Genomic DNA, 27,291 nt, shown 5'->3' on the forward strand with positions numbered 1-27,291 from the left:
CCCCAGGACAAGGAGACCTGAAGCAGAAACAATGCAGGAGTAGAACAGCAGATGTCCTAGACCAGTAGTGTATGGAATCTAGATCCAGATAGCCTTGATCAAATTTTGCATCTGCCATTTGCTAGCTTTTTGAAGCCTTGAGTAAATTACTAACCTCTCTGGGTCTGTTTTCTCCTCAGTAAATAATATCCAGCTCATAGAGATGTTTAGAAAATTAAATGAAAAGGCACAGTTTAAGGAGGTTGACACAATAGTAAGCACATGATTTATTTCCTCATCTTTATGACATCTCACACTGGTCCAGTCCAAGATTACCTAACATTCAGATTAATTTCATGAACTGCTGTATTACTCCAGCAACTCAAATCCAGAATAGATGAGAAGGAAACTAAAGAAAATTGGACAGCCATTGCTGGACCTATTGTGTAGTTACAAATGCTGACTACATACCAGGCACTGTTTAGGTGACTTATAATTCTGGAATGTCACATACAAATTTAAGAATTGCTGACCAGGCACAGTGGCTCACGGCTGTAATCACAGCACTTTGAGAGGCCCAGGCGGGTGGATCACCTGAGGTCAGGAGTTCAAGATTAGTCTGGCCAACATGGTGAAACCAAGTCTCTAGTAAAAATACAAAAATTAGCCGGGCATGGTGGAGCGTGCCTGTAGTCCCAGCTGCTTAGGAGGCTGAGGCAGGAGAATCGCTTGAACCCGGGAGGTGGAGGTTGCAATGAACCAAGATCGCGCCACTGAACTCCAGCCTGGGCGACAGAGCAAGACTTAGTCTCAAAAAAATAAAAATAATAATTTTAAGAATTGTCATTACTTAACCATGGGAGAGGGTGTGAGCAGACAAAGATTTTCCACTGTGTATTTTCATGGTTTTGCTTTTGAACGATGTCCTCTCTTCCAAAAAATTTTTTTTGCTTTTAAATGCCACATAAAGGCAGCTATGTTCTTTACATCGCCGTTATCAAGAGGATCGTCATTCAAATACACTAACCACTGACAATGCTAACTAATTGGGAGTAAAGGACCGGGCGGAAAGATCAGCCAACCGCAGGCTGCCGGCCAGCAACTACGGCGGAAGGCGGACTCTCGCGGGAGCCACAGAGACGCCGGCAGCCGGCCACGTGACTTCCGGGCGGCCGGCTCTCTCTACCTCTCCGCGCTGAGCAGCCACGTCGGCGGCGTTTCCCGTTCGGGGGAGGGGCGTGGCGAACGCCCGTGCGTGGTACGTGTCCCGCCCCTCGCCGCCCAGAGCCCGGATGAAGAGTAACGCCATTACCGCCGGAGCAGCCGAAAGCCCTCCCGGACGGAGACTGGACACTGGACCGGCAGCGCCATGAGACTCCTCCCCCGCTTGCTGCTGCTTCTGTTGCTCGTGTTCCCTGCCACTGTCTTGTTCCGAGGCGGCCCCAGAGGTGAGGCTAAGGAGAGTGTGCGGAGGGGGATGGCCAGGAAGGAGATGCCAGTGACGGCAAGTTTGAAGTTGGAGGCAGTGGCCGCTCCGGGTCCCGGGGTCCGTGTCCACTCCGCTGGCCTCTCTCCGCCCTCTCCCCAAGCCTAGGCTCGTAGCAGCAGGGGACCCCGCGGGCGCTGGAGACCCCGCTGCGGCCTGCCCCTCGCACGCAGAGTCTGGGGCCGTGTCCGGCCGACCTTGCTTCGTGGCCGGCCGAGGGCTGGGCTTGCTTCTCTGGCCCTGGACCCGCTCCTGCAGGAGCGGCCAGAACTGAAGGGTCCTTGGCTGCAGGAGGAGGCGAGGGGGCTCTGGCCACGGCTGCGCTCCGAGCGCGCCGCAGCCGGGCTGTTTCTTTTGGCTGCCTCCCGCTCCGCTCCACCCCCAGCCCCTCGTGCTCAGGGCTGACGTGTCTTTAGCTTCCACGCCGCGAATCCGTCTTCATTCATTTGCTAAAACCCTTGTTTTCTACACATCTAAGCCATCAGAGTGTCTTTTTTAATGGTCACCTGCCTCGTTCACCCCCTGCTTGACCCGTACGTGTTACTATGATTTCAGAAAAACTACCTCATCGTCACCCCCGTTATCCGCCCCTGCTGCCAAGCGTACTGAAGGATCCCTGTGGGATGTCTCCCTTACTTCTGCCTTCTTCCTCTCCTTTTCTTTTCATGGAGCAGTTTTTTATTTGTGGAAGCATCGTATTGTGCTGGAAAAATGTAGCCTACTTCGAGTGTTTTTAATAGATAGATTTATTCTTTCCAACAATTAACCCAGCAGTTAAGTGTGAAAATAACTTAGCAGAATATAAAAATGTGGCAACTTGACTTCCTGCCCGGGTTTTGTCATGAACTTCGACTTTCTCATTTGCAAAGTGAAATAATTAGTCTAAGCACTAGAATTGCCTTTCATTCTGTAAGTTTAAGCAAGCTGTGTGTCTTAACGGTAGTGACAGGTATCCAGGAGTTGTTTTGCAATGAAAAGTGAAGTAACTGGCTTCTGTTTAATGGCTAGAAAACCAAGTGGGAGAATGAAACAGAACTGTTAATGAGTTCATCTGCAGATTTAACAAGATTCTTTTACTTTGGGAGTCGTTTGCTTGTTCTCTTTAAGCTTATTAAAAAAAAAAACTTGACAAATGTAGATTTCGTTTTAGAACTATTTAGAACTATGTTCAAGTTGTAAAAACTTTCAAGAAGCATCAATTCATTATCTAAGCTGAATTAATATCTTGTAAACATTTTTTGTGAGTAACGATTTTTCTTTTAAAGAAAATGTTTGTTCAGTTTTTTCCAGCTGAATGAAGACTGTTAGACTTCGTAGGGACAAAATTGTTATTGGTTAACATTAAAATAATAAAATCGTTTAATATCCATGAAAGACCTTTATATTCCAAAGTGCTCAAATTTACAACTTGAAATTACTATGTCAGACATGGATACTTTTCTTACTGGTTTTTGAAAAGGACTTGTAAGTTATGAATGCACTATTTTTAGTCTTTGTTCAGCAGGCAGTGAAATCTCTTCAGTTCGTAATGCGTGGTTCACTGTTCTTTAATGTTTTGCAATAAATCTTAGTGGCCAGTGTGAACTCAAAGACGTGGAAAAGACTGAAAATGCATGGTCCTTGATGTAAACTGTTTCTCCTGGGTAAAAACACACTTCCCTTCTCATGTTTTTTTTCTCCACAGAATTGCCACATCATCATTTTGTCTGAGAGATGTTGGAAGACATTAGAACTTTGAAATTCTTTTTAGGGTCTTGCCTGAAATAGATAGAATGTGATTTACTTAGAGTACTGTTATCTATAAAACTGTGATTTACATTTTGTTTTTTTTTTGCATTATAACTCTACTTTGTAACAGTACGTTTGAGAAAAATAAAATGCCTTAAAACATGTTTGAAGCCACATGCAAAAATAATTGGATTCTTTCTTTGCTATCAACCCTGAAGCTGCCCGTATGGTTTTTACTAAACAATGTTTTTCATGCAAGCCAGTTTTTACCACGGATATGATACAGATATTTGTTCCTTGGACTCACAGACTGTTAAGTTCTAAGAGTTTCAGCTGTAGTCACCTCTGATAACAGTGTTTTCTACATAGAACTTAAGAATGCTTTCCTTTTTTTGAGACGATGTCTTGCTGTGTCGCCCAGGCTGGAGTGCAGTGGTGCAATCTCCGCTCACTGCAACTTCTGCCTCCCGGGTTCAAGCGATTCTCCTGCCTCATCCTCTGGAGTAGCTGGGACCACAGGTGTATGCCACCACACCCAGCTAATTTTTGTATTTTCAGTAGAGACGGGGTTTCACTATATTGGCCAGGCTGGTCTCGAACTCCTGATCTCAAGTAATTCACCCGCTTCAGCCTTCTAAAGTGCTGGATTACAGGCGTGAGCCCCCGCGCCTGGCCAAGAATGCTATTTTCTTTTAAAGGTAGGGGTTGTTTAGTTTGCTTTATATCATTAATGACAGGGATTACATTTAGAAGTTTCTTACCTTTGCAAAAAAATTATTTTCCTTAATTTGCTTAACAAAATTGCTTGAAGTTCTTTGTGCTTCAAGGCATCTTTAGTTTGTGCCATTCAGTTTTCCAGCTGTTGGGCACTTTCTGAAATTAAACCACATTTTCCTTTAAAAACATGCAGGCAGGGAACAGTGGTTCATGCCTACCTACCTAGCTACCCAGGAAGCTGAGGTGGAAGGATCGCTTGGGCCCAGGAGTTTGAGGCTGCAGTGAGAGCTATAACTGCACAACTGTGTTCCCACCTAGGCATCAGAGCAAGACCGTGTCTCAAAAAAAAAAAAAAAAAAAAAAAGACATGCAGTTGTTAAGGCTGCTAGTAAAATAAAATACAAATATTCTTACATGCATTGTAATTGGCATCATTCAGGTGAACTGGGAGATTCTGTTAGTCCAAGGGAAGATTTTTTTTTGCCTATACCTGATAGTAAAAAAAAAAAAATAGTATTCCAGAGTAAAGGTTAACTGTTTTTTCTGTATTTTATCATTAGGCTCATTAGCAGTGGCACAAGATCTTACAGAGGATGAAGAAACGGTAGAAGATTCCATAATTGAGGATGAAGATGATGAAGCCGAGGTAGAAGAAGATGAACCCACAGATTTGGTTAGTGTTATATACTATTTAATATATGTAAAATGTATGTGATTGTATTAATCTGTTCTCACGCTGCTAATAAAGACATACCCAAGACTGGGTAATTCATAAAGGAAAGAGGTGTAACTGATCCATAGTTCAGCATGACTGGGGAGGCCTCAGGAAACTTACCATCATGGCAGAAGTGGAAGCAAACATGTCCTCCTTCACATGGTGCCAGGAAGGAGAAGTGCAGAGCAAAGGGTGGGGAAAGCCCCTTATAAAAACCATCAGATCTTGGGAGAACTCACTCTCACGAGAACAGCATGGAAGTAACCATCCCCCATGATTCATGTACCTCCCAGCAGGTTCCTCCCACAATGTGGGGATTATGGGAACTACACTTCAAGATGAGATTTGGCTGGGGACACAGCGAAACCATATCAATAATACATCTAGAATTTATCCTTACTTATTTATTTTTAGAGACAGAGACTTGCTCTGTTGCCCAGGCTGGTGTGCTGTGGCATGAGCATAGCTCACTGCAGCCTCGAACTCCTGGGCTCAAGTGATCCTCTTGCCTCATTCTCCTGAGTAGCTAGGACTACAGTCATGCCCCAACAAGCCCAGCTAATTTTTGTAATTTTTTTTGCAGAGACAGGGTCTTGCTGTGTTACCAAGGCCAGTCTCAAACTTCTGGGCTCAAGTGATGATCCTCATGCCTCTAACTCTCAAGGCTCTGGGATTATGGGCAAGAGCCACCACACCTGGCCTAGAGCTTATCCTTATACAAAAATTAAAAATCCCAGCTTTTAGAGGTTTGTTAATGTGGTCAAAGTGAATTGAAATTGGGAGAATAGGCACCAGTCATTGAGAATAGAGCGTATTTTCTGGAACAGGGAAGGAGACATGGAATAGTTAACAATTCAGGATCGTGGTGATGTGAGTCTAGAAGGGTAACAGCATAGTAGAAATAGCACTGGACCATGGCTTCATAGATTTGGTCTACCCGCTGCTTAGTTTTCTGCCTTACCTCTGTGGGTCTCAGTTTCTTTTTTACTTGCCTGCTTTTACTCTGTTTTTATTCTTTTTGCTTGCTTGTTTTATTTCTGGATCCTTATGTGCCAGGCACTGTTCTTGGTGCTGGGTGAGCAAACCAGATATTTTCTCTGCTCTTTTAGACTTTGTTTTGGGGGGCAGTTATATGTGTTTTAATGGCAGGGGGTGAGAAGCAGACAACAAACAGTATATAAAATATATCCTGTGAAGAATAAGGGAGTTAGAGAAGATCTCTTCAAAGTTGTTCAGCTCTGAAATGTTTACTATGTAATATGACAGTAAGAATATTGGGCTGGAATTGGGATCTTTGCAGCATGCATCTAGCTAATTTTATTTCCTCTCTGGAATGACTGTAATCCATCCTACACAGTTTTTTTTTTCTTTCTATTTTCATGTCGTACTTGAACCTGGAACCTCTCATGATTCCAGATTTTGTCATTTCCTTCAAAATTAAACCACTAGTTCCCTATTTTCTTATTTCAGTGTCAAAATATTTAGACTTATATGTAGATTTCTGCTTCTTTTTTGACTTACCTTCATTTTTATGGAGTATGTCTTCCAACTAAGCCAATCTGTTGCTATTTTATTGGTGTTTTTGAGTTATCATTTTTATGCTGCTGTACCTACTGTTTTATCTGGATAGGATGTCCCTAGTAATTTGTGAACTCTCCTAATTTCCCCTCTTGAGGAACTCCTTACTGATTATCTATGAGTCAAGCGTTTCATACGTATGTATACAGATACGTTTAGGGTTGATATTAAGACTCCGCATCTTCAACCCAGCCTGCATTAGGTGAACAGCTTTAACTAGATTAATACATTTCTGCTGTGTTGTTGTTAATGATTATTTGACCAGTTTGGGTAGATAACTGAGAGTGATGGTTGGAAGGGAATCTATCTAGGAATTTAGGATTAAAGATGGTATTTGGGGCACTGAAATTTGGGCATGTACTGAAATTTAGTGATGGATTATATCGTTGTTACCAATTATATGAAATTACTTGTTCTCTCTGGCACCGGAATGTACTTACTGTGGAGGAAGAGGGTAGAAGAGAGATGCCGAATGCCATGAGGCACGCCTGTCATCCCAGCACTTTGGGAGGCCAGGACAGGAGGATCACTCGAGCCCAGGAGTTTGAGACCACCTGGCCAACATAGCGTGACACCATCTCTACTAAAAAAATTAACTGAGCCTGGTGGCTTGTGCCTGTAATCCTAACTATTGGAGGCAGGAGGATCACTTGAGCCCAGGAGTTCAGGGTTACAGTGAGCTGTGAGTGCGCCACTGCACTCCAGGCTGGGGGACAGAGTCAGACCCTGTTAAATAAGTAGAGGATAGGGGGTAGAGAAGGGAACTGTTAGATCTTTGATAGACTTACGTCGTTGGCCAGAACTTTTCCATATCTTAATTTCTCCTGCCTTGAGAACCGTTAGAGGAAAAAGAACAACTCTGATTATCCACTTTCTACCCTGGCCTATTAGTACAAAAGTGTTAGTACCCTCTGCTTTGTTACTTATCTCAAATCAGAAAATAATTAAGGTAGATTGAAATAGAAAGGCAGGAGAAGTGTTACCTTCCATTGGAATAGACCATACCAGCAGGGGTAGGATCATGTGTAGACTAAGAAAGATGGGCCCTCAAAGCCAAGGCTGCTACAGAAGTCACTTCCAGAACTGAATGAGCTAGAAAGTTCACCTACTGCTGCTGTTCCCAAGCTTTCTTTATCACCTTATACTCAGCTGCCAAGGCATCAAGGAACTGGGAGATAGGGAAGGATCCTTTGCCACCGGGCCAGTGTCCTGGAGTCAAGTGAAGGAAAAGGGGGTTTTTCATAAGATCTAAGATATCAACAACTGGTTTAGATGCAGGTTATTGGTTTAGAATTTTTGAGGGCAAACCTTCCCCACCCCCCCACCCCCGAAACGGAGTCTCGCTCTGTTGCCCAGGCTGGAGTGCAGTGGCGCGATCTCGGCTCACTGCAAGCTCCACCTCCTGGGTTCACGCCATTCTCCTGCCTCAGTCTCCCGAGTAGCTGGGATTACAGGCGCCCGCCACCATGCCCGGCTAATTTTTTGTATTTTTGGTAGAGACAGGGCTTCACCGTGTTAGCCAGGATGGTCCCCATCTCCTGACCTCGTGATCCGCCTGTCTCGGCCTCCCAAAGTGCTGGGATTACAGACATGAGCCACCGCGCCCGGCCTAGTCACCTTGGGCTTTTCTACCCCATTGATTATTCTTTTACTGTATAAAACTGGGTTGCATTGGACCTTACCATCATTCCTGAAAGGTTTTTTTTGTCCTCCCCATAGAAATGATAGAGGTTTTTGGTTTTATTTTTATTAAAACAAGAGCTGTAGTAGTAATAACACTAGCTAACTTTAAAAAAATTATTTAGCTGAGAGCGGAGGCTCACGCCTGTAATACCAGCACTTTGGGAGGCCAAGGCGGGTGGATCACGAGGTCAGGAGATCGAGACCATCCTGGCTAACACGGTGAAACACCGTCTCTACTAAAAATACAAAAAAAAAATTAGCCGGGTGAGGTGGCGGGTGCCTGTAGTTCCAGCTTTTTGGGAGGCTGAGGCAGGAGAATGGCGTGAACCTGGGAGGCAGAGTTTACAGTGAGCTGAGATCGCGCCACTACACTCCAACCTGGGCGACAAAGTGAGACTCCCGTCTCAAAAAAATATATATATATATATGTAAAATAGATGATATATTCAAATGGCTTAGAACTTACAAGGTACAGAGTATATGATGAAAAGTTTCCCTTGTGTGCCTTCCAGCCATGAAGGCATCTCCCTGTGGGCGACCAATGCCACCAATTTCTATACTGTCCTCTGGAGATTGTTTGCAATAGCTGAAATATTTTGGAGTTTTACCAGGTAGCAGATACTAAGCATTATACATCTTATATGCTGAATAGCTGTAAGGTAAATGAGTTACTTAGTTTTCCACAGTCAGTATTCCAAACATTTACCGTGTTTAAATCCGTAAATGAGTTTTCAGTCTTGGCAGCAACATTGCCTTCAGTGTCAGAAAGTGAAGAAGGCCATCAAGCATGAACTCCTATCAGCTTTTGTATTTTCTACTTCCAAATATGTTATTCACCCATTGTTCTGCGTTTTCTCCTTAATAATGAGTTGTCCTTGTTCTCTTCTAAGGCTAACCCTTCCACCTGTGTTCATGTCCCCATCTCTTCCTGCAGAACTTTGTTACATTATTCTTTCATTTTGTAGCATCAAGCATTAATCCTCCTCAGTGATTTGATTCTGTTAAGCCACATGTGTGCTTATACTGTTCGTCCACATTTGCTGTACCCACTTATCTTTACCAACACCAGTGACTTCTTGAAAGAGAAACTTGGACAGCTTTTCTCTTCTCACTTCACGTTAATTCTCTATCATGATCTGGTCCCATATATCTAGTAAAACTAGTATGGCTAAGGTCACCAGCAGCCTCATTGCCTAATTCCTTGTTTTCCGTTGTTATCCTGTTGTAGCTCTTTTCCAGCTCTTCTCGGGATAGTTTCATCTGAATGCTCCATAAGTACTTCACATTGTAAATGTCCAGATATTTGCCATGTGTCCTATCGCCATAAACTCTTTGCTGTTTTGATACGGCTCCACTGATTCAAGCTGTTGCCTTGTTACTTCTTCTGTTTATTTTTATTCCAAAACCCATCAATCAGGTATCAGGGATTTCTCTTAACTCTTTCTGAAATATACCCTTTTCCTCTCTATCCCTGTCATTTATGGTTTTGGCCTTTCTGTCTCTGGTCTCTTTTCCTACTTATGGATCTCTCTTCTCAGAAGTAGAAACTTATTCTTACTAAATGAATGAAATCATTAAGGATGCTTACAATATAGCTTACAACACAGTTTCACAGTCGTTGAACAAGTGTTTGAGTGAATTCTCTCTTAAGTGCATGAGCTGGATGTGGAGGATTTTACAATTATGAGACAATCTTTGCTCTTGACAAGTTTTATCTGTTGGGGGAAGGAGTTTTTTATATACGTGAAAAGTTAAATGCCAATAAACAATGGCATCCTGAAGCTTCTCAATTTATTAAGAGTCTGGATACTTCAAAGATGTGACTGTCTCTAATCCATATTGATACTTGGAGAAATGATGCTGCACTGTGTTTAAAGTTTTAAATAAAATTTGTTCACATTTTTAAAAAACTGTTAAGATACAGTTTATGTATCATAAAATTCATCTGTTTTAAACATACACTTAGTAAATTTACCAAGTTCTGCAACACAAATTCAGTTTTAGGATGTTTCAATCACCCCAGGAAGATCTCTGGTCACACTCTTTTTTTTTTTTTTTTCTTTCAAAATTATGTGACTGATCCTCACAGGAAAATTTTGTTAATTAGAGTGGAAATCTCTGTAGGGTGTTAACAAGGTACTTGACGGCAGGGGTGGGCAAAATGTGGTTGCAAAAGCCACATCTAGCTATCCCCGTTCATTGACATGTTGTCTGGGGCTGGTTTCACACAGTAGCCCCAGAGTTGAGTTGAATAGTTGCAAGAGAGACTTGATAGTCTGCAAGGCCGTATTTGCTATTTGGCCATTTACAGAAAAAGTTTACCAAGCTCTGTTCTAGAACCTTGGAGTTCACAATATGGTCTGAATACCAGCAGCTTTGGCATTTTCTGGGTGCTTGTTAGAAAGAGAATGATAGGCTTTGCCCTAGGCCTGAATTAGATCTGTAACATCCCCAAAGAATTGGTATGCACATTACTGTTCAAGATGCGCTGCTCCAAAAGTTCTATTTTAATTAATGAGGTATGATGAAATTCTTATTGCTAATCCAGCAAGCTGTAGAGAAGCAATATTTCGTCCTAACATAAAATAAAGTCTGTCTTTCTTTTCTTTCTTTTTTTTTTTTTTTGAGTCGGAGTCTCACATTGGGGCAGTCTCAGCTCACTATAACCTCTGCCTCCGGGGTTCAAGCGATTCTCCTGCCTCAGCCTCCCAAGTAGCTGGGATTACAGGCACGTGCCACCGCACCTGGCTAATTTTTATATTTTTAGTAGAGACGGGGTTTCACCATGTTGGCCAGGCTAGTCTCGAGCTCCTGACCTCAGGCGATCTGCCTACCTCGGCCTCTTAAAGTGCTGGGATTATAAACGTGAGCCTCCATGCCCAGCCAAATCTTTATTTTTAAATAATGATCTTTTTTCTCTCCCATTGTAATCTCCTCTTAATTGTTCTTTTTCTTAGGTAGAAGATAAAGAGGAAGAAGATGTGTCTGGTGAACCTGAAGCTTCACCGAGTGCAGATACAACTATACTGTTTGTAAAAGGAGAAGGTAGTACGGAAGTAGTAGTTTTAATTCAGATGTAGGAATTTTAAAATGATGAACTTGTTCATATATATCTGAATACCCATATCTGTAAAGTAATATTGTTGGCATTTAAAGGGAATATGCAGATGATAGAGTGAAAAATAAATAAACTAAAGGGAAAAAATAAAATAAATACTACCTAGTTTAACTAGAAATTGACTGTCCTTTTCAAAGATTTTGTTTTTGAGACAGAGTCTCACTCTGTCACTCAGGCTGGAGTGCAGTGGCCCCCTCTCGACTCACTGTAACCTTCACCTCCCAGGTTCAATCGATTTTCCTGCCTCAGCCTCCTGAGAAAGATCATGTTTTAAAACTTTTTTAAACTGCCACAGCAAAGTAACTTTGTCTTTTTTATTTTTTATTTTTATTTTTTTTGAGATGGAGTCTCCCTCTGTTACCAAGGCTGGAGTGCAGTGGTATGGTCTCAGCTCACTGCAACCTCCGCCTCCCAGTTTCAAGCGATTCTCCTGCCTCGGCCTCCCTAGTGGCTGGGATTACAGGCACGTGCCACCACACCTGGCTAATTTTTTGTATTTTTAATGGAGATGGGGTTTCACCATGTTAGCCAGGCAGTCTCTATCTCCTGACCTTGTGATCCACCCACCTTGGCCTCCCAAGATGCTGGGATTACAGGCTTGAGCCACCACGCCCAGCCCTTTGTCGTATTTTGAGTGTTAACCATTAATGAAATACTTAATTTTTCCAATATGGTCTAGGTTAGAGCCTAGGTTTTTTTGTTGTTTGTTTTCTGAGATGGAGTCTTGCTCTGTCGCCAGGCCGTAGTGCAGTGGCGTGATCTCGGCTCACTGCAACCTCTGCCTTCCAGGTTCAAGCGATTCTCCTGCCTCAGCCTCCCGACTAGCTGAGACTACAGGCGCGCTCCACCAAGCCCAGCTAATTTTTGTGTTTTTAGTAGAGACAGGGTTTCACCATGTTGGCCAGGATGGTCTCGATCTCCACCTCATGATCGCCCACCTCTGCCTCCCAAAGTACTGGGATTACGGGTGTGAGCCACCATACCCAGCCAGAGTCTAGGTTTTATTAAAAGAAAGTAATTATAGCTGATAATTTATTGAGTTCTATATGGTAGACGCTATTCTCAATACTTGGCATGTATTACTTAGTTCTAACAAGCCCGCTGAGCATAGTCATTGTTGAACTGAGGTTTGGAGAAGTTAAGAAACTGGTCAGGGCTCCCAGTTCATAAATAGATTTGAGAACACAGGATCCAGACCTAGATCTGTTGACCCCACAGCCTGTGCTGTACTCAGAGAAACTCAGTTTTGTAGACTACAGTGTAATTATTGAAGACTTAATATTGAAAGTTATGAATTTTCTTGGTCTTCTCACGTTTTCGGTTTTATTCCCATGGGCTTTCGAACTTTATGCCTATAGGAAGTATAATTTTATTTTGCTTTTTTTCTTCTATTTTTCTAGCTACATCCTCGGGTCTGAACCTTCAGATTTGCATTTTGATTAATTGCTTAACGTGGATAGGGATTGCCTGATTAATATTTATGTTCTAACATATTAGTTTTCAGATGAAACTCTTGGACTTTATCTTTTCTTCATTCTTCTATTTATTTGCACAGATAACACTAAGCTGGAGGTGAAGGTGACTTCACCAATACATGCAACCCTGCTGCTTGATTATTTCACTGCCAAAAATATACAACTTTTTTTTACCACATGATTTGGATGTGGTCTGGTCTGAAATCGAGACACTTATTTGAATGCTAATGTGGGAGTGCTAGCGTACAGACAAAAGGGTTTCAGCCTATACAGCAACTGGAATCAATTTCTAGTTAGTGGGTGACTGGAGTGCTCTATTGGAAGGGATTCTGACACCAGAGTCCACACAAAAGGGTGCCAGAATCCATTAGTAATGCCTTTTTAAAAATTTCATGCTCTTTCCATGTGTTCTAATTTTCTTGTCTCTATTTTGTTTCTCAGATTTTCCAGCAAATAACATTGTGAAGTTCCTGGTAGGCTTTACCAACAAGGGTACAGAAGATTTTATTGTTGAATCCTTAGATGCCTCATTCCGTTATCCTCAGGACTACCAGTTTTATATCCAGAATTTCACAGCTCTTCCTCTGAACACTGTAGTGCCACCCCAGAGACAGGCAACTTTTGAGTATTCTTTCATTCCTGCAGAGCCCATGGGCGGACGGCCCTTTGGTTTGGTCATCAATCTGAACTACAAAGATTTGAACGTAAGATCCTGCAAACCTTTTTGTTTAAGTTAGAGATGGATGGGGATGGCGACATTGTTTAATAGAATTCATCTATTCATTCAGGTGCCTGTTTTGTGGTTGAACCTGTGATAGCCACCAGGGAAGCAAAGATAAATTGCACGTTTCTTCTTCAAGTCTGTAATCCAGTGGGGGAGGTAGATGAAAACAGGCACTAGAACATGCTGATAAGTGATACATACTAGAGATAAAGGGAATAAGATGCTATTGTGTGGGAGTGGAAGTGAAAATGGAGATGTAAGTAAAGCTATGAGCCGGATCTTAATGGGAAAAGGAGCAGTAAGACACACAATGGAGTTGGCTGCTTATTCAGATGTTAAGATCTGTCTCTGGGCACGGTGGCTCATACCTGTCATCCCAGCACTTTGGGAAGCTGAGGTGGGTGGATCACCTGAGGTCAGGAGTTCGAGACCAGCCTGGCCAACCTGGTGAAACCCTATCTCTACTAAAAATACAAAAATTAGCTGGGCATGGTGGGAGGCACCTGTAATCCCAGCTACTCGGGAGGCTGAGGCAAGAGAATCACTTGAACCTGGGAGGCGGAGGTTGCAGTGAGCCAAGATCGCACCATTGCATTCCAGTCTGGGCGACAGAGTGAGACTCCATCTCAAAAAAAGAAAAAAAGATCTGTCAAATAATTTGTTTTGTGCCTCCTTTTGTTGCTTGCATTTTGCCCATTTTACTACTTCTATTTGTAAATTTAAACACTGTCTGTAACTGTTTTCCCATCATTTTATATACTCATAGGTAAAATAGAACCATATATTTTCAGTGTAGTTTTGGCAGCAAGTTTTATCATTTAGTTTTTGATTTAGGAGAACCAAATGTCCTAATATAAGCTCTGATGCCTTATGATTTTTAATATGTATATTATATATCAGTCATCAATGACTGAATAAGAGAAACCTAGTAGAAATAGGGCCTCGTTTAAATGAAAGCACATCTAAACCATTCCTTTGTCAAAAAGTTTTCAGAGAAGGAAATGTTATTTTCTCTTGGAAACTAATTCAACCTTTCATTACCCTGGTGTTAACATGTTTATCTTATGTCTGAGTTAAATTTCTAGTGCTGCAATCAAGTTTTCCTTTTTCTGATTACTTAGTAGAGAGAAGGAAGTATTTTCATCCTGTCCTCAAAATAATGTATTAAGCATCTTCAACTCTATAGTTAAGTAGCTTAAAGAATTACTGATTTTACCTTGTTTGTGAGTAAAAATTTGATCCAACAGATATATATGTAGTTTTAGTTCCTTCTTTTAAATTCACCTCTACCACTTTTTTTTAATCTGTGTATTATTCCTGAAATTGTCAATAGAGGAATGCAAATTGAAGGATCTTGAAGTAAAACTTACGTAATTACAGTTTAGCAATAAGCGACAGGTTTGACAACGTACTTCCTTTGTGAAGAATAGCTATGTATTGCCCCAGTGAGTCTCATGCATTTGAAGACTAAAATTGTGAACTGATAAAATTATCTCAAGACCACAACATAAAACTATTTTCATACCTAAAGTGACCATCCCATTTATTATGAAGAAATTGGTTTCCAGCCCACTGTCTTTTTTTTTTTTTTTTGAGATGGAGTTTTGCTCTTGTCGCCCAGGCTGGAGTGCAATGGTGTGATCTTGGCTCACTGCAACCTCTGCCTCCCGGGTTCAAGCAATTCTTCTGCCTCAGCCTCCCAAGTAACTGGGATTACAGGCATGCGCCACCATACCCGGCTAAATTTGTATTTTTAGTAGAGAGGGGTGGCCATGTTGGCCAGGCTGGTCTCGAACTCCTGACCTCAGGTGATCTGCCTTGGCCTCCCAAAGTGCTGGAATTACAGGTGTGAGCCAGCACGCCCGGCACGACTGTCATTTTAGAATATGAATTTAACTCTTGTTCGATCTAGTTCTTAAGATGACCTGCTACTGTAGCTGCTGCTGTACTTTTCCTTCCTTCCTTGTTTTGAAGGATTGCAAACAACGAAAGGTAAAGTTGTTGGCGTAAGAATGCTGTGAGCTTTGTTTCTTTCTGCACATTTTATCTCCATTTTACTTTCTGGGTCCTCACACCACCACTCCTACCCCAAAAGAAAGTTCAGGGGACAACTTTGGCAAAGTTGGTAACTTTTTTTTTTAAGGGGTGTGGATCTTGCTATGTTGGCTATGCTGGACTCAAAACTCCTGGGTTCAGGCAACCCTCCTATCTCAGCTCCCCGAGTAGCGGGGACCACAGGCATACGCCACCTCACCTGGCCCAGAGACTTCTTATTTTATGTGAGAAGATAACAGTGTTGAGTCCCTGACACGCAATATTGCAGTTACATATGAATTTGAGTCTTCTAAGTGATGGGAAGACTATATTCAATGTGTTAGAGTAACCGTTTTAAGTAATGTTACGTGTTTTCATTCCTTTATTGCATTTAGATTTTTCTGATTATTTTATTTTTTTAAACAGGGCAATGTATTCCAAGATGCAGTCTTCAATCAAACAGTTACAGTTATTGAAAAAGAGGATGGGTTAGATGGAGAAACGTAAGTGAAAGTTGTATGTAGATCTTGATCTTGCTCGTGAAGTAAGACTGGAAGCTTGCTCCTGTTTCAGCATTTTTTTAGATGTTGAAAATGGAATGGACCGTAAAGATTTGGTGAGATCCTTACAACAGTCATTCATACTTCAGATATTCTTACAACTATTAAAGTCAAATTAGGAAAGATAGTTGAAACTGACAGAAGAATCTCTTTAAAAGTTAGTATTGGCTCTATGTCCTTCCTCTCATCTAAATTTTCTACCCCATGCTTATAAACTGTTCACCAGCCTATCTCGTGCCTGTGAAATGACTATTGAAAACATAAGTTAGAAGATTTTATCTTGAAAAATGTAAGTGTTCTTTCTGAATGATGAATCTTTTTTTACTCTAAACTTATATATAATTCACTTAAGGTAATTTTTAAATTGGATTGTGCAAAATAATGTAATATTCTAGGCAGATGAACACTAATGCAATTATTATATAAACCGAGCTTTTGAATAGAGCATAAATTGTAATTCTATTTTCAATCACAGAGTTTTTTTTAATTGACTAATTGCTCTTAAACGTAATTTATAAAACTTAACTGCTTGGATTTAAGTTGAATACAAAGTATTTTATTCCTTTTCCCCACAAGTTATTTGGAAAGCTTCTATCATGTGTTACAATTATAGTTGTAATTAGCTGTGGTATTTCCTCTGAATTAAAGACAGTTCATATTTTCTCCTTTTGTACCAGAATCTTTATGTATATGTTCCTTGCTGGTCTTGGGCTTCTGGTTATTGTTGGCCTTCATCAACTCCTAGAATCTAGAAAGGTAATTATGGATGAACACCTCTTACAGCCGTATTTCAAAAGTTGTTAAGTACTAAATTAAGCACAATCTAGTTCTTCGGCCTCAGACTGTCACTGTGGATTTGTATACTTAGAACTTTGGGGTACCTTTTTAAAATAAAACCTGAAGCCTTGGATATGTAAATTGATTCATTAGACTTTCCTTTTTTTGTTCTGGACACAGAGTATTACTTTGTTACCCAGGCAGGAGTGTGCAGTGGTGTGATCTTGGCTCATCGCAGCCTCGACTTCCTGGGCTCAAGTGATCCCCTCAACTCAGCCTCCTGTTAGCTGGGACCTTAAGTGTATGCCACCACACCCAGCTAATTTTTAACATTTTTTGTAGAGGCAGGGTTTTGCCGTATTGCACAGGCTGGTCACAAACTCCTGAACTCAAGCAGTCTGCCCACCTTGGCCTCCCAAAGTGTTGGGATTACAGGTTTGAGCCACCACGCCTGGCCTCATTTAGACTTTCATACACCCATACAATTATGTCCTTTGTGCCCTCCAGAGTGATCTTTACCTTTGGATTGGTATCGTAGCTCTTAATGCTAGTATTTTTATTCCCTAAACTCAGGTTTTATTATTCTATTTACTATACTCTTTAATGGGTATGCTATTTTATCTGCAACTAACCTAGCTTTTATATTTTCTTTATTTTTTATTTATTTATTTATTTGAGACTGAAGTTTGGCTCTGCCATCCAGGATGGAGTGCAGTGGCACAATCTTGGCTTACTGCAACCTCAGCCTTCCAGGTTCAAGTCATCCTCCCACCTCACCTTCCCGAGTAGCTAGAACTATAGGTGCACACCACCACAGCCAGCTAATTTTTCTATGTTTCGTAGAGACGGGGTTTCGCCATGTTGCCTAGGCTGGTCTTGAACTCCTGCGCTCAAGCTGTCCTTTCACATGGGTTTCCCAAAGTGTTGAAATTGTAGGCATGAGCCACCACCACACCCAGCCTGCATTAATACTCTTTAATTATAGAAATAATCCTTAATTAATAAACAAGTCCTTTCATTGGAAAAAGAATGAATAAATTTTGTTGTGTCAGTCAAAATTTTGTTTTTGTAGTTAGAGTAATAAAATGGTAACACCTGGGGTCTGCCACGATCATGGTTCTCCCTCTGGATTCATTCCTTACCATATCCTTATTTCCCTCCTCTTCCCCATTCCCTCACTCACCCTCCCCCTCTCCTTCCCTCCAGCCTACAAAAACAAAACCTGTACTGTTTCTCTCAGTGGGAAAGTATTAGCAGTTTTATCAAATGTTAGTATGATCATTAGACCCTCAGCAGTCGCTAATCATTTTGGTGATTATTTATTAAGCCTTAAGTCAGGCAGTCAAATCTATATTAAAATTAATGATGAATGTTATTAATAAGCTCTTTGTCTTTAAAAGAGAAATACTTTGTGTTTAAATATTAATTTCTAAAACTTGCTTTGCCTTATTGTCGTAATGGTTGGAATTTTTGCAGTACATTTGTATATTAGGTATAACTGCATCTCCATTTTTCTTCCATTTAAATGAAACCATTTTTAAGTTATCTCTCCATGTACTTAGGTTCTAACTTACAGATTATATAATTAATACTATTTCTTATGTAGATAACAGGTTTGTTGGTTTCTTGGGGGGTTTTTTTTAAAGCAAGGCTAAATGATGATTCATTTTTACTTTCTAGCAGATTTGCTGTAAATACTCTAGGGAGAAAGTTTGAAGTTCTTAAATTGAGGTGGTTAGCTTAATGAGATTTTATGGTTTCGTTTTGTTTTATCTGTGCCAACTGTTTAATTGTATTTAGCTTAGGATGCAGGAACTGCCTGCATGTAACGTATCAGCAGTTATCCTGAATTTTATTGAATATGGAAATAAATTTATTCTTTGATTACAATTTGATTCTTAAAGGGAAAGAAAGTCATTGTATAAATAGCTCCTCTTATTTGATCCACCAATACTCTTATTTGATCCACCAAAGGTTCATGATCCGCCAATAACATGAACCTTTATAGCAAGGGGAAAGGTCTTTAAAGGTCTTTAAAGCCCAAAAATAAATGTGATGAAGATTTATTCTTTATAATCAGTACTAGACATGATTTTCTCCTTCCCTTTAATAAAGTATTTGAGTAGAAGTGTGTTCTAGGAAGACTAGAAGACTAGAAGAGAATATAACTTGTTTACTAAGATATTTAAATTAAGTAATTTGATAGGTGTTTTAAAAATTAAACAGCTGGTCATGATAGTATGTGCCTATAGTCCCAGCTACTTGGGAGGCTCAGGCAGGAGGATTGCTTGAGCTCAGGAGTTCCAGGCAGCCTGGGCAACATAGCAAGACCTCAATTCTTTTTTAAAAAATATTAAGTAAATGATATAATGGAACTTCTTTAAAATATGTCTTTATGTTCTTATAGCGTAAGAGACCCGTACAGAAAGTAGAAATGGGTACATCAAGTCAGAACGATGTTGACATGAGCTGGATTCCTCAGGAAACATTGAATCAAATCAGTAAGTATTCTTACAGACTTGGCTGGGAAGTTTTTCTCTTAATTGGAAATTAAGTATCTTAGATTTAGTTTAAAAAAAAAAAAAAGCTTTTTCAGTGCTATTTAACATTCATCTTTTCCATTACTTGTGTAGAATCTAGTATAGTGATTAATGAAGACCTTAAAGGTTTATTCAGTGTGTAGTCTTTAATTTGGAAGTTCTTCCATATCTGCAGCTTATTTATGAATGTGTGAATTTTCTGTGTTCCTAATCCATTTCCTGTCTCTTTTCTTTATGTTGCTTCAGTGCAGAGTAGAAGAGGTGAGGCATTTAATTTTTTCAATGGTTTTTGCTAGAGTATTGGGGGCTCTCAAATAGCACGTAAATATTTTACATCAAGTTTAATGAGTAACAGAACAGTTTTTCTTACTACATTTTATTAGAAAAACTACCCACTGTAACTTGAAAGAATAAACCTAAAATATTATCTGATAATTTACAGATATATTTCAGTTTTATTACATATTCAGTTTGTTAAAATACTAATCTTTAAAGGAATACAGAAATTTTTCTTCAATTGTAGAAGGACGTTTTAAAAACATTTATTATAAAAGCAATACAGCCTCATTATGAAAAATTAAATAGTACAGAAGAGTACAGAAGTGAAAAAAATAAGTCAGTTCCTGGCTTCATTAATCCTATTTATTTATTTAAGACACAGTCTTGCTCTGTCGCCCAGGCTGGAGTGCAGTGGTGCAATCTTGGCTCACTGTAACCTCTGCCTCCTGGGTTCAAGCATTTGTCCTGCCTCGGGATTACAGGCACACGCCACCATGCCCAGCTAATTTTTTTGTATTTTTAGTAGAGACAGGGTTTTACCATGTTGGCCTGGCTGGCTTCGACCTCCTGACTTCAAGTGATCCGCTAGCCTCGGCTTCCCAAAGTCCTGGGATTACAGGTGTGAGCCACCACGCCTGGCCCTATTTTTCATAAATGGTATTATGTTTATATTTTCCGTGAATTTTCTCTACGTCTGTAAGCATATACGCCTACTGTTTTTATGTATTTAGTTCAGATTGCATCATGCTGTCTACATGGATCTACAACTTCAGTTTTCATACCTTGGATGTCTCTTTACAGTAGCTGCATATATTTACTTAACTATTTGTAACAACTAGACAATATTCTTTTATGTATATATGTCATGATAGATTAAACCTGTTCTGTATTGGAAGGTAACTTTTAGTTTTTCACTCCTACAGATAATACTGTAATGAATATTCTTATATTTAATTTATAGGATAACTTCTTAAAGTTAGAATAAGTCTAAGATTAAATACACTGATTTTTTATGGAAGGGACCCCATTTCCCTCCTAAAACGGAAAAAAAAGGTAGTGCCAATTTATGTTCTCAGCCATGCACAATATTGCCTATTTAATTGGTCAGTATGGTGCAAAATGAGTGTCTTACTGTTTCATTTGCATTTCTTTAAGAATGAGGTTCAGCTCCTTTACACATATTCATAGTTGACCCTTGAAAGACACAGGTTTGAACTGCTCAGGTTTCACTTTATATACAGATTTTTCAATATAGTTGACCCTCGGTATATTGGTGGGTTCCACATCTGCAACCAAAAGCAGATTAAAATAGAATATTTGGCCAGGCATGGTGGTTCGCGTCTGTAATCCCAGCATTTTGGGAGGCTGAGGCAGGAGGATCACCTGAACCCAGGAGTTTGAGACTAGCCTTGGCAACATAGTGAGACCCCATCTCTACAAAGAATGAGAAAAAAATACATGTGTTGACATGCGCCTAGGCTGAGGTGGGAGGATTGCTTGAGCCTTGTAGGTCCGTGATTGCTCCATGATGGTGCCACTGCACTCCAGCCTGGGTGACAGTGAGACTCTGTCTCAAAAAAAAAAAAAAAGGTGGGAGTGAGGAGGAAAGGAAATCGTTGAGGAGCTAATCTCAGGACGCAAAAGCATAAGAATGATACAGTGGACTTTGGGGACTTGGGGGAGGGGTAGGAGGAGAGTGAGGGACAAAAGACTACACATTGGTGATAGTGTACACCGCGTGGGTGATGGGTGCACCGGAATCTCAGAAATCACCACTAAAGAACTTACCCATGTAACCAAACACCATCTGTCCCTCAAAACTGTTGAAATAATAGTAAAATAAAATTATTTCAAAAAAAAAAAAGGAAACCACAGTTTTTGCAGGATACCGAACCTAAGTACAGGGAAGGGTTTTTGTATCCACTGGTTCCTCAGTGCTCACAGCGGGACTTCAGTATGCCTGGATTTGGGTGGGGTTGCAGTGGGGGAGTAGTCCTGGAATTAATTTCCTGCAGATAACAGAGATGACTGTATTGGCTAGTGTTTCTTTTCCTGTGAATTGGCTGTTCAGGTCCTTTTCCATTTTTAAATTGTTTTCTTTATTGCTTTCTGTGAGCTAGCTGTCTATTTGAAACATAATTACAGTATGGCAGTTGCTTGATGAAAGGTGGGTACAAAGTAACAAGAGCACAGGAGGAGGTCAGTACTAGACTTGAGTCTTGAATGGTTGGGTGATGAGGAGCCTTTAAGGTTTTATGAGCTATGCTAACAACTTTTGACTCCTAGGTCAAAGAGAGCCACTTTAAAGGAGCGGAATTACAATTTTGTGTTTTGAAAATTATGGTAAACTGGGCATGGTGGTGTGCACATGTAGTCTCAGCTACTGGAAATGCTAAGGCGGGAGGATCACTTCAGCCCAGAAGTTCGAATCCAACCTCAGCCACATAGCGAGACTCCCATCTCTAAGAGAAAAAAAAAAAAAGAAAAAAAAGGAAAAATTAGGATCACTTTGTGGAGGACTGCAAAGGAGCCGTTGGAAGCAGGGTTACCAGTTCCGAGATTTCAGTAAAGCACAGAAGTCACTGGGGCCTAAGCTGAGGCAGTAGTGATGGGAGTAGAAGGATGTTTCATAGGTGGAGTAGATGGGATTTCTTATGACTGGATGTGTTAGGGAGGAATGAAAGAGCGTTCTGAACTTAGGCAACTGGGTGGAAGGTGATCCCATTAATGTCCCGTAATCTAGGAAAGAAATCATGGAAGGATGAGGAGAGATGTGTTTGGATTAGCTATACTGAGTGTGAAAAACCTTTGGGACTCCCAGATAAGGATGTCCAGGAGACATTTGAAAGTTCTATTTCAGAGCACAAGTGAATCAAGATTTGGAAACATTGGGACATATAGCATCAGTGGTAGCTCAAGTCATGGGAGTGATACATCTGTTTTTTTTCTTTTGAGGCAGGGTCTCACTCTGTCATCCAGGCTGGAGTGCAGTTACGTGATCATGGCTCACTGCATCCTCGACCTCCTGGGCTCAGTCTGCCCACCTCAGCTTCCCAAATAACTGGGACTACAGACGCATGCCACCGTACCCAGCTGAATTTTTATATTTGTTGTAGGGAGGGGATTTCACCATGTTGCTCAGGCTGGTTTTGAATTCGCGGGCTCAAGTGATCTGTCCACCTCAGCCTCCCAAAGTGCTGGGATTATAGTCGTGAGCCACCATGCCCAGCTCACGTCTGCATATGATACTGCTGCTCACACAGATGGCTGTGAAATCCTAGAGTACTTTTTGAATCCTCAAAGACTATGTTCAGCATATTGCGTGTTGAGAAGAATTATTTAGAGATTGGTCAGCTGTAAGGGCAGTAGTTCCTAGTCTAACTGTTTTGAAAATCCGATAAAAGTTGTAGACTTTCTTCATCAGAAACATGTGTCTGTACTCACAACTCAGTTTTAGGTAAGTTGAAGAGCCCCTGAGACCATCCACTAGTAACCTACTTAATGAAGTAGTGAGAGCAGTTTTCTGGATTTTTTTTCACACTTGAAAAGTGAGGCTCTGTCTTAATATTTTAGCCCTTAACGTCTTTTTTTTTTTTTTCCCCGAGACAGTCTTGCTCTGTTGCTCAGGCTGGAGCACAGTGGTGTGATCTCAGCTCACTGTAACCTCCGGCCCCTAGGTTCAAGTGATTCTCCTGCCTTAGCTTCCCAAGTAGCTGGGATCACAGGTGTGTGCTACCACACCTGGCTAATTTTTGTGGTTTTAATAGAGACGGGAGTTCACCATGTTGGCCAGGCTGGTCTTGAACCCCTGACCTCAAGTGATCTACCTGCCTCAGCCTCCCAAAGTGCTGGGATTACAGACATGAGCCACTGTGCCTGGCCTTAGCCCTTAATCTTAAGGAGATTTCTTTGAAGCAAAATTTGTAGTCTTTAAATATTCTTGGCTGGGCCAGGTGTGATGCCGTGTGCCTCTAATCCCAGCTACTAATAAATGCCTCCTATCTAGCTCTAGGTTTTAAAAACACTGCACTCCAGCCTGGGCGACAGAGTCAGACTGTGTCTCAAAAAAAAATAAATATTCTTGATAAACATTTACACATTTTCTAGGTATGGTGATCTCACAATTTTGGAGGTGGGAGATCTTTTGAACAGATTTTTTTTTTCCGTTTTATGAAATGCGTACAGATAAGCCCCATACTTTGGTGAAAATCACTTTCTAGCCCTTCACTCTTTTTAACTGGAAAAAATGATTTTTATTTCTGCTTATTCTACAATATACAAGAATACCAAAAAAAAAAAAAAAACCAAAAAATCAATATGAAATCAATGAATGCAAAATCAATCAAAATCAATACAAAAACAATTAGGCAAGTAATTTCTAACTTACTCTAAAATCTTCCTAATATGTGAAGTACCCCCCAGAAAGTGAGACAAGACAGTAATAGGGGGAAGATACAAGCAGCTTTTCACTTTTTGGAGAAACTTATAAATGACACCTGCTACCGAATGGAAGTAGAAAAACCCACCACAAATTTATTTTCTATTAAATAGACCCTACTAAGAATCTAACATAGGAGATACAGCTTGTGTGCATAGAATGGTTTTAGCATTGAAATACTAATTTCCTTTATTCTGCTGCTTATTCCAGGTAAATTTATGAAATTGAAAAATTATGCAAATTGCATGACTGCATTTGTAAATACAAAATCTTTAATTTGTAACCAGCATGTCTCTTTGAGCTGTCACTATCATACCTTTTAAGCAGTTTTTAAGTGTTTACTTATGCATGTGTAAACTTGGTTAAGTTATAGAATTCAAGATTTTGCATGGTATCTTCAGCAGTACAATAACCAAGTTTTCATCTTTTACCCACCCTAATTGCAAAACAGTTTCATTTTAATTGGCATTACCTCTTGAAGGATTATGTTAAAGATTGTTTTTAAAACCTAGAGCTAGATAGGAGGCATTTATTATTAGATGGTATTCATGCATGTGTGTGTCTAACTTAGTGGTAAAGTTGAAGGCAGATACTTTTTACGTCTTTTGAATTCAGTATACTTGTAATAGCAAGCTTAAAACTTTCTCTTTTCTTCCAGATAAAGCTTCACCAAGAAGGTTGCCCAGGAAACGGGCACAGAAGAGATCAGTGGGATCTGATGAGTAAATGTTCCTTTGTGCAACAATTAGGTCTTTACTTAACCTGCCCTAATATTTTTCGGCCTGATGGGAATTAGTGCAGAGAAGCCATATCACCATAGAAGGCAACTACTACTTATGTGTGGACTGAGCAATCAGAGTCTGTGGCGATAATATTGCTGAAAATGCACTGCATTCATTTTTCTAAAGTAACAAATTTGGTTTTTTTTAAAACCATTAAAATCTATGTGTGTGCGTGTGTATGTATGTGAGCAGTTGGTCTTATCAGAATCATTGTTGAACTACCTGATACAAGTCTTTAGAATACTAAATATAATGCAGTTGTCTCTTCCTTTTTGACATTTTCTGATTTTCCCCCCAAACCTCAGTTAATATTTACCCACTATGATTATTGATGTCCTGCCTTGAACAGTTTTAAAGAAAACAATTGTTGGACTAGCTCAAATTTCAATTGATGGCACAAATTAGCATTTCGTTGTTATTGCTGTATTACGATTAGTATTCTAAAGGCAGAAGCAGAAGTAGCTGCTTTTTAGCAATAGAATTGTTTCGGTATTTTTCTGCTGTTTAATGCACACCTTCAGAAAACTTCCCAGTGGATTCGAGAAATTTGGGGATCTCTCTGGCAACAAATTGTGAACACGAAATTTCTGCTGACTTTAATATATGAAACCTAATCCTACCCGCTTGTTTAACAAAAAGAAACTAGTATATTTGTGAAACCTGTGTTGTGTTGTCCATTGTTGCTCTAGTTCTGACCCAGAGATAGCTCTGGAGTGATTTTAGACCTACTCACTCAGTTGTGTGTAGGTTTTTTTGTTTTGTTTTGAGAGAATTTTTCTCTCCTTAATAGAAGCATCCTTTTTAAAGAAAAGTTGCCTTGGTCCACAGACTAAGCAGAAAATCAAGTTATCAGGACAGAGATATTTCCCAGTTAACTCCTAATCAATGAAGAAAGTGAGTTGGATATTTTTAAAGCAGTTAACTAATTGTTTCTTATCTAATCTTTTGGGAGTTTTGCTTGTTGATGTAACCTTTTTAGTTAATCTGAAAGATTCCAAAAATTGTTCTTAAGTGCTTAAGACTGAAACCAAAATTAAATTGTACTTCATAAAATCCTCTTATAGAGTTACTCTTGCCGTAGATTGTAAATTAGGTTTGGCATTATTGTCAGACTGGATGGAGGGTGAAGTAAAAGAGTATGAACAGTTAAGAGGCTCTCCCCCTCTTGTCTTTAAGCCATATTCTCCCACGTGTATTTTATAAGAAAATGTTAAGTCAAATTTTAGTGGTTCTTTAATTCGTGACCTCTTCATTCTCCTTTTTAGTATAACCTCCCCTACACTCATGCCCGCACAGACAAAAAACAAAACGAAATACACACAGAAAAGGTCTTTCCAGACTGTTTAAGTATTTAAACATCTGAGCCAAAGCCGATGATAATAGAATAGAAGTTATTGTATAATTGTTAATCACTTTGCAAATAGGGGCTAAGATACCAAATTACCTATATTGGCATTGCTGAATTATAAACTCTCTATCTGTAATATAAAGTGTGTGAGTTTTTAATTGGGCTGTTATGATGAGTAGTTTATTTTGAAAAAGCTCTATGAGCTCTTAAGTAACTGCATGGTTTTTTGTTAAATGTAATATAGGACACCCTTCACATTCTCAAGGAATATATTCCAAAACATTTTTGTGAATATCTAAGTTTGTGAAACTACTACAGCATGATACAGTAAGGTGTAATTACAGAATTTACAAAATGTAAATGGCCTCTAGAGAGTTTTATGGAATACCTGGTAATAACGTAGGCAGCTGCAAAACCACACTGAGTTACAACTGCCAGCCGTCCTCATTGCCTTACATACCAGCCCTCCCACTTCTGAAGTTCAAATTAGTGCCTCGGAAATGTAGAATTTATTATTTGTCATGTTTTATTTTTTTTTTAGCATAGATTGAGAACAGTTGAACTCTTAAATCCTCAGATGCCAGGGGTCTGCTCTAGCATCAGTAAGTATTTAGTAGAAACTAACTCCGTAATGAATGGAATTCAGTTCCACACATGGTTTGTTCAAGCACACTTAATAAGTAGCCTATTTTTTAAATGTCTTTTTAAAATGTAAATATTTGGATGAAGTTTTTCTTTGTTTTGATATATTCATTTGCTACACCAACTATGTTTTCAGAATCCATCTTTTGAACAACTTGGTTTCAGAATATGTAAAATGACTTTAAGGATCTTGTGTATCAAACCTGTCCCCAGATGTGTGAGAATAATATGTTCATAAAGCATGGATCTCGCTTTGGTTGTAGAGCTTCCTCATTTACTTCATGGGCTTACAGAACTGTTGACTTTCGGGACTAATCCACCCTCTAAAGCATTGTCCCAGGAGAGGAAAAGGGAAATGGGACCTCAGAAGTAGAAGCCTCGGGGAATGAGTAAAGTAGAAATCAGAAGAAAAGAAGCTTCACTTGATAGTAATAAGGTTTTTAAGTAACTTCAGAAAATGTGATTTTGATAAGAGGAAAGGGCAAATTTAGACCTTAAAAAATATGGAAGAGCTACTGCCTTAAAAGTGCATTTGTAGCACATCAGCCTAGTATCATGCCTAGTATCATGCATTCGTAGCACATCAGCACAGTATCATGGCGGTGTTGGGGAGCAGTAAATGGCGGTAATGTAACATTGCAACCTTTACTTAATGACGTGTTATTTTTGAGGTACAGTAGATAAGTAT

General features: G+C 40.0%; 1 protein-coding gene across 1 annotated transcript; it reads left to right on the plus strand.

The window, feature by feature from the left end:
* The first annotated feature begins 1,150 nt into the window (after positions 1-1,150).
* On the plus strand, positions 1,151-26,855 carry SSR1 (signal sequence receptor subunit 1). Its single transcript, XM_023221161.2, has 8 exons — positions 1,151-1,427; positions 4,471-4,583; positions 10,844-10,931; positions 12,921-13,183; positions 15,664-15,740; positions 16,475-16,553; positions 18,982-19,075; positions 24,490-26,855. Exons 1-8 carry the CDS (start codon positions 1,349-1,351, stop codon positions 24,555-24,557), a joined length of 861 nt encoding a protein of 286 aa, XP_023076929.2. The 5' UTR covers positions 1,151-1,348; the 3' UTR covers positions 24,558-26,855.
* The last annotated feature ends 436 nt before the right edge of the window (positions 26,856-27,291 follow it).

The sequence above is a fragment of the Piliocolobus tephrosceles genome, chromosome 5, assembly GCF_002776525.5.
Source record: "Piliocolobus tephrosceles isolate RC106 chromosome 5, ASM277652v3, whole genome shotgun sequence".
Taxonomy (NCBI): Eukaryota; Metazoa; Chordata; class Mammalia; order Primates; family Cercopithecidae; genus Piliocolobus; species Piliocolobus tephrosceles.

Coding starts and splice junctions, on each gene's coding strand:
- SSR1 (XM_023221161.2), top strand. CDS start 1,349: ATGAGACTCCTCCCCCGCTTGCTGCTGCTTCTGTTGCTCGTGTTCCCT. Junction 15,741..16,474: donor GATGGGTTAGATGGAGAAAC/GTAAGTGAAAGT, acceptor CTTTTGTACCAG/AATCTTTATGTATATGTTCC. Junction 16,554..18,981: donor AACTCCTAGAATCTAGAAAG/GTAATTATGGAT, acceptor ATGTTCTTATAG/CGTAAGAGACCCGTACAGAA.